General features: G+C 38.1%; 1 protein-coding gene across 1 annotated transcript; it reads right to left on the bottom strand.

The window, feature by feature from the left end:
* Positions 1–301: 301 nt before the first annotated feature.
* On the bottom strand, positions 302–1,892 carry LOC147862551 (uncharacterized). Its single transcript, XM_087320705.1, has 3 exons — positions 848–1,892; positions 613–695; positions 302–488 (listed from the first exon to the last, which is right to left on the bottom strand). The coding sequence occupies exons 1-2, from the start codon at positions 1,878–1,880 to the stop codon at positions 613–615; spliced, it is 1,116 nt and encodes a 371-aa protein (XP_087176831.1). The 5' UTR covers positions 1,881–1,892; the 3' UTR covers positions 302–488.
* Positions 1,893–13,914: the final 12,022 nt, after the last annotated feature.

Here is a 13,914-nt window from a genome sequence, read left to right as displayed (position 1 = left end):
GGTCATTGAATGTCTCTAGTTTTCATAACCAAGTGCGTGCGGAACGAGTCCCGTGCAAGAATTTATGACGAATCGTGGGGTGCAGTGGATTTCTAAAAGGGTTTCTATACAGAAGCTTCTTAAAAGTGTGGAAATGGATCCGGATGGATGAATGTGGTTGAGATCCTTGAAATAAATAACATAAACATGGAGTTGGACTGCAGCATTTTGCGAGAACATAATGTGAAATGTGTTACAATTCGAGACCATGTTTTAATGCAACATCTTAAAAGTTAAAACTTAAAAGTTTTATTTAATACAGCTTGTAACATATTAGTATTATTCATTCGTGATTAAAGAAAGTATGATAGGTCGAATACTGGGATACCCTGTTATTTTGTGGAGCACACACCCATTCCATATACAAATACTATACAAATCGCCCTTCTTCCAGCTTCTGCTTATTTTGTAGTGTAATTCAATGCATGTGGGGCTGAATTTTACTGCCACTATAAGCATATAACAAAACAGAATAAAGGATTAGGTTGGTTTCCATGAATGGACATGATGTGCCTAAGCAAGATTTTACTCTGAATATATATAATATCTCTTTGCCCAAAGGAGAAAACTCACTCAGACAAATGGTAGACCAAGAAAGAAGGTGAGAAGAAACACAATCCCCGATATGCCCACGATCATGGCTTTGTTGTTATTACCTGCTCCAATCATGGAGGAGAATTAGCTTTGCTGAGATCTCCATAAATTTTTTTTGAAGGAGTCTCCGGACCACAAAAACACTGATTCAGATCCTAGTAATAGTTACAATGGAACATCCAAACCTAATGGGTAGAATTTAGGAAAACATTACCTGGTGATAGTAACTGCGGTGGAGGAGGAGGCGGAGGCGGAGGACGAAGAGGAGGAGGAGATGGAGGGGGAGGAGAACGAAGAGGAGGAGGGGGAGATGGAGATGGAGGAGGAGGAGAACGAAGAGGAGGAGGAGGAGGAGGAGAAGAAGGAGGCGGTAACGTTGAATAATTCATGGGAATCGTGGTGTACTTAGAGTTGAATGCCACAGTCGCGGATGTGTTGAAGACGTAAAAGCATACCGGCAAGTAGAATGCGAGATCGGTATAAGTAGAGAGCGGCGCACTACAATTCGTCATCGGCGTACGATCGAGGCATTGCGCGCACTCGGCCGAGCTCAGGAATGAGAGGCACTGCCCGAGCGCGTAGACGGTCGGGTACACATTGTTGACGTCTACCACGGCCACGGATGCGAAGAAACCGCCGGACGTTTGGTTCGGCGCGGTCGTGTGCACATACTCTAGGGCCGGCGACACGCCCGCCTGCAATGCGGGGACCGGCGCCGGATCGCATGACTCCCGGTTGGTAGTCAGAACATCCGCTGCCAGTGCCTGCAGATAGTTGGCCTGATTGCTGTACCGGAAGTAGCAACCCTGCAACATGATAGTTATGGCAGACACCACCAGATCCGCACGAGTCGTCCCATTGTATGTGCAGTAGTAGCCCAGCGCTTCCTGCACGCATGCGTGACACTCTTGGATCAAAAGATCTCGCCGGCAGTCGTATGTGGCATACGCGCTCTGCGTCACATTGGTAGGGTAAGGCAAGCTGTAGCTGCCTGAGTAGTTGGACGACGAGGTATCATTGACCACACTCAAGACGGTGCGAAGATTTGTCGCGAACTGACTCGTGTTCTGGTAGTAAACTTTGCTGTCGCACGTGCCGTAGATGAAATCTGTGATCTTGGCTGCCCTAGCCTGCAAGACAGCCCTCCCATTGATGCCCCCCTTATCATAAGCCTGCATGGATGAGGAGAGGATCACATAAATGAAGAAAGCATAGAGCATCACACCCTTAATTATGTGCATTGACATGGTGATGCTTGATTGCTCAGATTTGAAGCTTATGAAGCCTACTAGGCCTAATATATAAGATTGGATATTGGAGGGGAGTGGGACTAGTAGTAGAGATCACCTAATCAATTTGTAGTAAAGTCAAATTCTTCCTGCCATGTGGCCCTTTGGAAAAATGGGATATTCTGTTTTTATCAATAACCTTGATCTAGTCATAGTCTTCTTGGAGACTCCTTAATTGTAGGGTCAAACTTTTTCGTCTCTACTCGAGATAGATGTATTATTGTATAGAACCATCGCTAGAGTTTGAAATCCTGGTAGAGTAGTAGGAACAAAAGCATAAGCGTAAGCACCACATCGAAAAATACACGATGATTGGTAAATCTAGATATTTGGGCACGCCAAATATGAAAAGGAATGTTAAGCACCAATGCTCTATAGAATCGTTAGACTTTTGGCACGATGTTCTAATTGCATTGTCCCTTTATTTTGATTTTGCTTGACTGATTTACTTTCATTTTCCAAATCTACTTCAATATTTGTCAATGGAAGTAAATGTAGCTAGGAATGAAGTTCCTATAGCTTTTGCATGGATATCATCGTCTCTTTAGGAATAGGATGGATTTCTGAAGGGTCAAGAGAAAATCTTATTCAAAGAATTGTAATGATTTGGAAGGTCACATGATAATATAGAGACTGTAATGTGTGCTGAACCGCTTGGGATGTTGAGATTCATAAAAACATTCAATGAATTGTATGCCTTATTATTTTTATTGCAATGGATTAGGTCCACACTATATATTGGTTTGCAAATGTTTATACCAATGGATTTGGTCCACTCTATATTGGTTTGCAAATGTTTATACCAATGGATTCGGTCCACACTATATATATATTGGTTTGCAAATGTTTATACCAATGGATTTGGTCCACTCTATATTGGTATGCATAGATATATATTCATGGAAGAGCTCTAGGGTCCTGCCCTTATGTCATGATGGGTCATGATGGCCCACCACATTCGGATGGAGAAGCCTTTAAATGATAATATTTCCTGAAGTAGGGTGAGATCAAATATCTGTGGTTTTTCACATGATCTGAAGTAAAAAGCTGTCCAACGATTATGACCTTTTCAATCCAAAAAATTACATTTTTTCTGTAACGCAACTTTAATAAGAAGAAATCAACTTGTACCAAAGAAAGATGGGAAATTTGGAACTTAATTAATATTCATTGGGAATAATATGAAATCGCGATTTGCATTGCAGCTTTTCCGAGAACAATAAGTCAAGAAAATAATTTGGAAATTACTGCCAAGTTCCTGATGGCCGAGCTGATGCTGATGGTGACCGAGCTGATTTTGGTGGTGGTGTTGGTCATGGCCGAGCTCCTCATCATGAAGATGATCGAGAGGATGTTGATCGTGTGGAGGATCATTCTGATGATTTTGTGGAGAATGATCATGCCGATCATGTTGAACAATGTTCGTCTTCATGCGGCTTCATCATAATTGTTGATGCGGGGGTGAATTCGATTTCTTTATTTTGTCGACTTTCCCGAATTCCCGTTTGCCATCGACTTTCGTTTATCTTAGGCACTCTTTCTAAATCCTTCACTAAAATGTCTCGATAACTTTCGCTATTTTGATGAGATTTCCGTGGGCAATCTTTCTTTTCGTTATCTATTGTCTGCATCTCTCGTATGTTTTCATTTCCCATTTGCTTACGTAAATGATCCTTGCATGCTGATCTCTGTCCTTGTTTGTTAGGGTATATTGGATTTTTGTATAGGTAATGAGTTACTCCTTCATCCTCATCTTCTGCTAAAACTTCTGCGTGTTTGCGATCTTGAAACTGCTTTGAGAAACTCCTTGTGACCAAACCACTGTAATTTTCTATTTGGGAAACATTTGGAACAATTCGATCATTAATCTTTAAATTTTGTTTAAAGTCGCGTATCTCATGTTGTTTTAGTTGCTCAAGTACACTAATTTCATCAAATATAACCGATCGGCTAAAGAAAAACTTGTCTGCGCATGTAGATAAAATAACTTGTATGGTTTAACTCCAGAAGATTCACCATACATTTTCTAGTAAAAATACATTTTTTAGTATGAGGATCTAATTTCTTCCTTTTCTCTCTAGGCACATGACTATAAGCAATTGAACCAAACACTCGAAGATGACTATGGTTAGGTTTATGCTTAAACCAAAGCGAATATGGTGTTTCTAGACCAAGTATCTTATGTAGTGATCAGTTTTGCAGGTAATATGCAGTCGCAACTACTTCTTGCCAGAATTCAAGAGGGAATTAGGCAAATTGAATCATACTTTGACATGCATCTAGGAGGGTTCGATTCTTGCGCTTAGCTATGCCATTCTGTTGTGGGTTGTATGGTACAATGTGTTCATGCCTTATTCCATTTTCTTCACAAAACCTCTTCCATTCATCACTGAAATACTCCCCTCCATTGTTGGTATGAATAGTTGAGATCTTAAGTTGAGATTGATCTTAAGTTGAATCTTGTGAAGAAATCTATAAATGAAATAAAATACATGTTACCATCTATTGATAGAGATTGCATCGGTCCACATAAGTCTGAATGAATTAGTTGTAGTGGTCTTTCCGTCCTTTTTTGTTTGCTTATTGGAAACTTTTGTGGACATTGCTTGCCGTAGATGCATCCCTCACATATTAATATATAGCTAAATGACGTCGTTGGAATTCCTTCGAATAATTTATGAACTTGACCAATCTTCATCGCCTTCGGGTTGAGATGCCCGAGTCGATGATGCCAAAGCATTGTAGGATCAATATGTGTAGCGCCTAACGCAAATAGGGTTTGTATAGGAGTTTTGTCCATCATTTGTAAAGGGTAGACTGTTCCAGATTTGAGGCAAGTAACTCTTAACATCTCACCAGTAGGTAATTCATGAGAAGTAACTGCAAAATTATTATTGAATTGTATACTTGTTCCATTTTTTGTTGCTTCACTTATGGATATTAAGTTTCTCATTACACCTGGAACATAATAAACATTTGGAATGCTTACCATCTTTGATTTGTTTAGAGACAAGTGTACTTCCCTTTTTCCAATGGCGACTTTTGTGCCATGGTCGTCGAATGTAACTTGGAGTGCTTGTGGAAGGGGGTCATAGTTATGTAGAAGATTTCTGTTATTTGTCAAGTGATGTGTCACCCCAGTGTCGAAGAACCAAAGATTGTCATTTCCTTTCTTTTGATTCACTCGACTTTCATTTGCATCACTTGTAAAAGCTTGTATAAAGTTATTGTCTTTATCTTCTTCACAATAGCTCACATTTTCTTTTTGTAATGATGCACTATGTATTTGTGGATAAGACTTCTTCCCTTTCCTTTTAAGATCAAATTGCTTCTTTCTACAATCTTTTTCAAAATGACCTTGTTTATTACAATACCTACATGTGATTGTAGATATCCTAAAGCCTCCCATTCCATTTGATTTGTTCTTCTGTTGAAACTTTTGGTTGTTTGGAAACCGTTGAAATTTCTGCTTCGCAAAGTTGCCTTGATTATTTCTCATTGCGGCTAACATGGCCATGTGGCTAGCGTCATGTTGTGAACTCGTTCTTTTCCTTTGTAGTTCATCCTGCTTTAGCTTTGCTACTAAATTTTGTAAATTTAAATTTTTGTCTTCACTATGAATACTTATAAAGGTCCATCCATGATTCAAGTAGCGCTCCCATTAAAATTTCACATTTGGACGTTTCGTCGATATTGTTACCTGAAGAGATGGTTGTATCTAATTGCTTTTGCCACTTCATTATCAATGTGTAAATTTGTTCGCCTTCTTTCATCTGTAAATTCATTAATGCTCTGAATGAAAAAAATTAAGTTGTCCCATTAGATGGTTGATGAATCTTTTTAGCAAATACTCCCACATTTCATTTGTTGTGTGTAAGTTTCGAACATAATTGACTTGCTCATCACTCAAGTGCATTATTATCTCCATTCTAACATCGAGGTCTTTGCTTTTCCACATGCTCTTCCCAAGTTCTTGTTCAGGCATTTTCATGGAACCATCTATTATATCTTTTAGATTATTACGCTCCATTAGCAACCCCATCCGTGTCTTCCACATCCTGTAATTGTGAATTGTTAGTTTTTCAACTACATATTTTGTTACCATACTTGATGGATTTGCAAGATGGTGGTTGTTTGATGTGGATGTGGATAGGTTTTCTGATTCTTCTTTGAAATCCATCTTGCTTAGATCATCCGGATCAATCCAAGAACAAAATGTTTTGTGTTTTGATTGATGTCTCTAATTTGGCTCTGATACCATGTAAGAAATCAAGCAATAACACAAGAGATAGGAAGAAGATAACAGGGAGAGAGAGAGATCAAGAAACTAATAGTTGTATTTCTCACACCACATGAATAGTGGTTACAATGTGTATATAAGAGAGAGAGAGAGGGTAGTAACAAAATGCTTTTATAAAAGAGCGGTATTTTAGGAATTATTATTTATCATAATATGTTTTATTTGTACTCCTAATATTAGACTTTATTTTATAATCTAATGAGTACAAATAAAACATATTATGATAAATAATAATTCCTAAAATATCCCTTATAAAAACGTTTTGTAACTACCCTCTTTTTTTTATTTTTTATCGTAATTAGCTTGCCCTAGTGGTAAGTCGATAACACTACAAGCACTGTGTCTTGGGTTCGAAACCCAATTTCTCACTTCTCTATTATATACTTCATATATATCTTTATTTCACTAGATGCCATGTGGAACGTAGGGGTTGAACCCATGACCACCTGGTCTCCATTGGGCAACCTTACCAACTGAGCTACATCCATCTAGGCTTGTAACTACCCTCTCCCTCTCCCTCTCCCTCTCTCTCTCTCTCTCTCTCTCTCTCTTTCGTAAATAATGGCTTTCATTACGAAAGAAAAAACACCACCATGACTAACTTACAACAAATTATAGAACCCCTTCTATCTAGGGATCTAAAGAAAACTACGACACCAAACTCAATGCCACCCTACACACCAATTCAAATGGCGAATATGATGATATGTGACCTTGCAGAGTTCTCTCTCTTCTTGGTTGAGATTTTGTGAGTTCTCTAGCACTGTCAATTGCCACAAAAGAAGTCCTTTTAACTTAAGAACATATTTTCTCACCCCAACTTGTGAATAAAAAAGGAAGGCATTCCGCATATTCCAATTGAACCATAGCCCCCAATACCTCAAGAACTCAAAAATAATTTGAAAATGAGGCATCAGTTCATTGTTCTCCATATGTGCAAAAACCCAACTGAAGGAAGATAGACTTACTCCTGTTAGAGACATCCACACTAAATTGATACACCTCCAAACCATCCTTGCCATCGGGCATGAAATAAATCGATGCCTACTATGTTCCAATTCCACCGAAAAAAAGAAACAAAATCCTTTAGTAATGTTTCTTCTTTTTAATGCATCCCCTAATGGTAAAGCTCCAACCATAACTCTCCAAATAAATACCTTGGCTCGTAGCATCAATCGAGAACACCAACCTGCCTTGATCACATGAAACCACCAAGTAATGGGCTTATGAAAACCCCATATGTTTATAACCCTTTCTTCCAACCACTTATGTTTGTCAATCAACTTGTCATAAGCAACATTCATTGAGATCATAGTCAATCTCTTATTTCCAACAAACCTCCAATCAAGCTCTTGAGATTGCCCATCTAAATCAGGAATTGGCTCATGCAAAGATAGTATTTGTTGCAACTTATCCCAAATAAAGTTATAACCTTTTGGAATACGAAATGTTGATCTTATTGTTCGAAAAGCCATTAATCTTCTTTGTGAAACCAACATAGCATCCTTAACTCTTACCAAACCCAATCTAGCCATCCGATTCAATTGAAGGTTAAGAATTTGTTTACCTTCCCACCTCAACAACCTTGATGTTGCCAAAACCTCCATTTGTAATGAATTGGCACATCCCCTTTCTTGTGGGGGATGCCATTCCACAAAATCCAACATACTTTGCCAAGATGTCAACAAATTATTAACTATCATAAACCCTGTACATTTGACATCCTTGTCAGAATTAATTACATTCCACCAATTTGCTTCAACCTTCATGTTTCCAAGCTTTATTCCGTTCTTCTCTATAAAGTATGCCACCATTTTTGTCCAAGGTTGTACACCTTCAAACATGAATCGAATGAAAGTAAATCGACGAGCCACCATATGCTCATATAGATTCAATATTGATGCCCCACCAAGACGCTTCGGAGTACAAACATGATCCCATGCCAACCATGACAAGGCACTTTTCCCTTTTCTTTTCCATAACAACATTCACATCGAGCGTGACAACATTTCAAGAGCTTTCTTTGACCATGGGAGCAAAGGAAGATAATAAGATACCATAGAGACCATAATTGATTGGACCACCTTAAGTCGTACATGAAAAGGCCAAAATTGAGACCTCCAATACATAAACTTATCCTCCAACCTTTTGGATACCCACTCAATAAGTTTCACATGAGAAACTTCCACCCCAATTGGATATCCAAGATGACGACAAATCATACCACGATGTACTATCCTTCCTGACCACCCCAACCCTAACACATCTTGTTCTGTACATGAAATGAGGACAGATTTATGTATATTAATTCTCAACCCTGAAGCATTTGAAAACAATTCCCACACATCTCTTGTCTTACTAATATTTTCCCAATTAGGTGCCAAAAACATAATATGGTCATCTGCGAGAGCTTGAACAATACATGGCTTCCCTGATGGTAACCTTAGTCCAAGCAATTCTTCCCCCATAGCCATATTGTGTAGCTTAACAAGAATAGGATGTGTCACAATAGTGAATAGTTAAGGACTTACCGGGCATCCTTGTCTAACTGACCTCCGAATAGAAATCGGTTGGGTTACTCCTCCATTAAACATCACATGTGAAACCGAACCCTCCCCTAATGTGTATATCAACTTAGACATACGATCACCAAAACCCATATGAGACATCAATTGATTTATTAATGACCAATCCACATTATCATAGGCTTTCTCGATATCCAATTATAGCAACACTAATTCTTGTTTAGACTCCTTTGCATAGTCAATTGCCATTTGAACATTTAAAATATTATGTAAAATGTCTCTTTTTGCAAAAAACCCATATTGAGCATTATGAATAATAGAAGGTAAAACCTTATGCAACCTATTGGCCATCACTTTTGCAAAAATCTTGTACATTCCCCCCATCAATGAAATAGGCCTCCATTGAGCAAAGGAAGATGGAGAAGGCACCTTCGGCAAAAGCTTGATCAAACCAATCTTCCAAGAATGAGGCATTTCCCATGATGTCCACACCTTCTGAAATAAAATCGTAAAAGGTCCCTTTAACTTAATCACATATTTCTTAAAGAGTTCATGTGTTAATCCATCCCACCCAAGACTCTTATCATTAGCAAGATGTGACATGACATGTTCCACCTCATCCTCTGAAATATTAGCATCTAATGATTGTGCCACATCATGCGTTACATGATTTTTCACTCCATTATCATCGATACACACTTGTACATCCAACAATTGTGTATAATATTCTATGCATTTCTTCACAATTTCTTGAGGATCGGAACACATGATACCATTTTCCTCTAACCTTACCACATTATGTCGTGCATGTGATTCATGAAGGTCATGGAAAAACTTATGTGATTGACAAATAGCATCATCCACTTCTTGTCTTAGACGATGTAGTCTAGCATGTTGATAATTTTTTGCCGTTAGGTCATGCATCGCAGAAATTAATACCTCTTGATATCCCATCAACTCTACATCCGTTGGCCAATAAGTTAACAATGAGTTGCATTTATCAAGAAAATTAACTAGGAGACTTAATTTCTTTCTCCTTTTAAAAGCATGGTGAATTCCATAATATCTAGTTAACCTTTGAACATTTGCAACAAATACTTCCCACGCTTCATACCCATCAAATTGAACGCGATAGGCAAATGCATCAATCAATTGACACATATAGGCATGGAAGACCTCATGATCCAAAAATGATGAATTAAAAATCAACGGTGGTTTTCCTAAAAACTCATGAAAACCTCTAATTGAGTGGTGATTGAACTCAAAAATTAATGGGAAATGATCTGATATAATTGACCCATAAGACACTGAAATATCCAAAATCTCTGGTAAAAAACCTTCGGTATGCATTACATACATTCGATCCAACCTACTCCAAGTATCCTTATATTGAGCCGATTGAAAGGTATAACCAGGTTCATCTCCCTTGATCCATTTCCATACATCCCTTAACATGACTTCAGTCTCAAAATCTCCCCATTCTTGAGCCTCTGGTCCATCCATAATAGAGTGGATAGATGTTGATTGATTTGTCTCACAACAAACATTAAAATCTCCCATCAATAAACCCGGTCTACCATTATGAAGCACTGAGTTTAGAGATCTCCATAACAACTTTCGTTCTTGTGCAACATTTGATGCATACACACCAACTAACCAAATAGCTTGCCCTTCATAACATATCTCTACCACAATAAATCTTCCAAATTCATCTGAAACAATTACTTTTGGGTGAAATTTATCTCTTATAAACATGACAATCCCAGAATAATCCCCATGAACCTTGCCAGCATAACATAATGTATAACCCTTAGAATAACTAATTAAACCAGCATTCCGATGATCTTTATGCTCTACTGCACATAAAACATCCCATTGCTCACTTAACACAATCCTCCAAACCTCATGCATTCTAAATCTAGAACATAATCCCCTCACATTCCATGTGGTGATCTTCATACTTTATTTTTTCCTTTTATTCGAGAAATCTCCTTCTCCTTCACTGCTAATGTTTCTGCCATATCCTGAAATAAATCCCCTAAGATTGCATATGAATTACTATGGGAATACAAAACTCCAGACCCTGATGGCTCCTCATGTGAACGAGGCACTGATTTCCGTTTATTCCAAGGAACATACAAATTACCTTTATTATCAAAAGATAATTTCTTTGGATAGTCCTCTTGACGAGCCCATGGTTTATTCCGCATGGGATGTGTCGATGTGACCTTCTCCATAGATACATTATGCCCAACATTTTTATTAGACTTCTTCATCTTTCCAGAAACTATTGACCATTGTCCTTCATCCTCTAGAGTCTTTCCATCCTTCTCATTCACAATTTGTGGTTCCTTTGTTTGCTCTGAAATTGTCAAATCTTGAATCTGATCATGAGTTGTAGGCTCTTCATGTACCACTTCCACTACATTATTTCTTTTTTGAGGACATTCAGCCATAAAATGCCCCAACACACCACAATGGAAACAATGTCCTGCAAATGTACCCCATTTAAGCCGAAAATACATAGGTGGCATACCAGAACATGCAATCTGTAAACAACTTGGCCTCTTTATAGTAGTATTCCAAAGAATACACATCCGATATCGATTTTGAGCATTAGCACTAGGAGGCGCCAAGATCTTTCCCAACTTTTCCCTCGCTGACCGTAATATTGGCCAAACCACTGAATATGTGCACTCTACCTCAACCCATACGGGACACTCTTGCTTTAATATATCTTGATATTCCACTAATGGTCTCCACGGAACAATATGAACCAAACTTTTCTCATAAAAAAATGGCAATTTATTGAGTAATTTCTCTTTATACTCTTGTGATACCAAAACAACCTCATAAAATCCACGAGGACCAGCATAAACATCCTGAACACAATCAGTTTGTAAAATCCCACATAACCATTGTTTGACCCTCCAAAGGAAAGGTATCTTTCCCGTGAAAAACAATATGACCCCTTTATCACAAAAATTAGCAAATGAGCCCAAAAACTCCTTATTGTCTATTTCTACCTTAGCCACTTCATCATCAACAAACTCCTCAGCAACTTTCACATTCTCCCTTATACAATCTTCCATTATATTTGCCATGCATCTTAAATGTTCCCAATGACTATCATCTTTCTCAATATCATCTTGTCGCATTGCATCAGCATAAGACATGTCATTACTATTATGTCCAATACATCGTTTTCTTTTACCATCCCCTCTTGGGCTTGATAATGACTCAACCATGCACGCATCCTTTGAAGAATTTGGAGACTCATCCATATTCATGAAAACACTACCAACCATATGACAAGAAATAGGAGAGAGTTCACTTACAAGTAATTGTGTTGGAGAAGGAATCAAAGCAAGCGATCATGAGATGCATGCAGTCGAACGGAATTTTTACTCGTAACGTTCTACCAAGACCTCCAAATGATACGTGCAGATACTGTTTAGAAAGCTCTATGTGCGGGCTTCGAAACGAGCTAAAGAACAAAGCAAACGGACACCGTAGCAAGAAGATACATCAAAATTAGTGTTTGCCCTTCTCCAACATCTCCGAACTTTGCGTTCTCTCTCTCTCTCTCTCTCTCTCTCTCTCTCTCTCTCTCTCTCTCTCTTATATACACATTGTAACCACTATTCATGTGAGGAAAGGCTATGTAGGTTGTGCATAGAGATAGTGGATGATTATCACTTCACATGCAAGTGCCCAACTTATGCCGAGATACGAGTGGATTACCAAGACATATTAGGACCCTCTCCCACCCTCTCCAAACTATTAGATACCCCGGATGTAAAGAGACTAGGTAGGTATATCTTAGAGCTAAAACAACATAGGGAGAATAAATTACAAAGTGTTAACCATAACCCTTTTACTATTGATGAACTTGTAACTAGTGTAATTTTTCAGGAACAAGGACAGATGATGAATGTGGATACACTTACGCCGCTCAGCCTCTCTCTTGAGGAAGCTGAAACGCAAAAAACAACCAAACGCCCTCGGATGTTGGGCTTCAAAACAAGTCGACACAGAGTAGAAAGGATTAAGAAGATAAGGGAACGTGAGCTATGTCGATTAGAAGCTATGGTTGGGGTACCTTTTACATTGGGGCCACGGGCCACATCCACATCGAAACCCTTTGACCTCCTACTTCTCTTCGAGAGACTTGGATGGAAATGAAATTAGGCCTAGTATAACATCATTTTAATTGTAGAACATGTTTGTTATTTTATTTTACTAGAACTATTTAGCTTAAAACTCTATTTTTATTTTTATTTTTATTTTTTACTTTCGATGAATGGGTAAATATCCCATTTTTTGTTGTACACCATTTGTCTCATGGGCCAATTTTGGTCTTAGAAGACGTTAATATATCTTTCTTTCTTTCTTTCTCTCCCTGTTATCTTCTTCCTATCTCTTGTGTTATTGCTTGATTTCTTACAATCACACCCTTAATTATGTGAATTGATTGACATGGTGATGCGTGATCTCATAATTGAAGGTCATAATAATATCTACGGCTAATGAGAAGATTAGATATCGGAGGGGACTAGTAGAGATCATCAAATAAATTTCTAGTAAAGTCAAATTCTTTGTGGGTGGCCATTTACGAATTTGGGATATTCATGTTAAAAACAAAACAAATTATATTATATGGTTAATCTTGGCCCAAAGTACATGTTCTTGGAGACTCCATAATTGTAGTAGCGAAAATATTTGTGCCAAGCGTACCTAGTGGGGTTGACGCACTACGGTGCCGTGATGCTTTCGACACAGTGTGCAACCACCTTGGATAGGCAATAAGATAATAGTACAAATAACCCATACATGTCACAAAGATGAACTCATTCAAGGTACATCGATATTATAATGTCAGCTTTTGTTTTTGAGAAATACGTTGGATGCTAAGATTTTAGAGAATAAAGCACGATATGAAAGGTTCAAGTATTAAAGAAAGAAGGTACTTGAAGGGATATCAGGTTAGAGGTGTTTTCAAAAGTAGAAAAAAAAGCAAGGCGTGGATATGGAGATTTAGGTAGAGAAAAAATAAAAGCTCATAACTTCTTCGTCCAATATCCAAATGTCAAAAGAAAAAGTTTATAAAAAAACTGTCAATGAGAGCTTTCCAAAAATAATGAGAAAAAGAAAACCGTCTCACATA

This window comes from Azolla caroliniana, unplaced genomic scaffold (assembly GCF_043228905.1).
Source record: "Azolla caroliniana isolate FFs.n. ecotype wild unplaced genomic scaffold, voAzoCaro1.0.p SCAF_6, whole genome shotgun sequence".
Lineage (NCBI taxonomy): Eukaryota > Viridiplantae > Streptophyta > Polypodiopsida > Salviniales > Salviniaceae > Azolla > Azolla caroliniana.
This window is presented reverse-complemented; position numbering and strand designations above follow the sequence as displayed.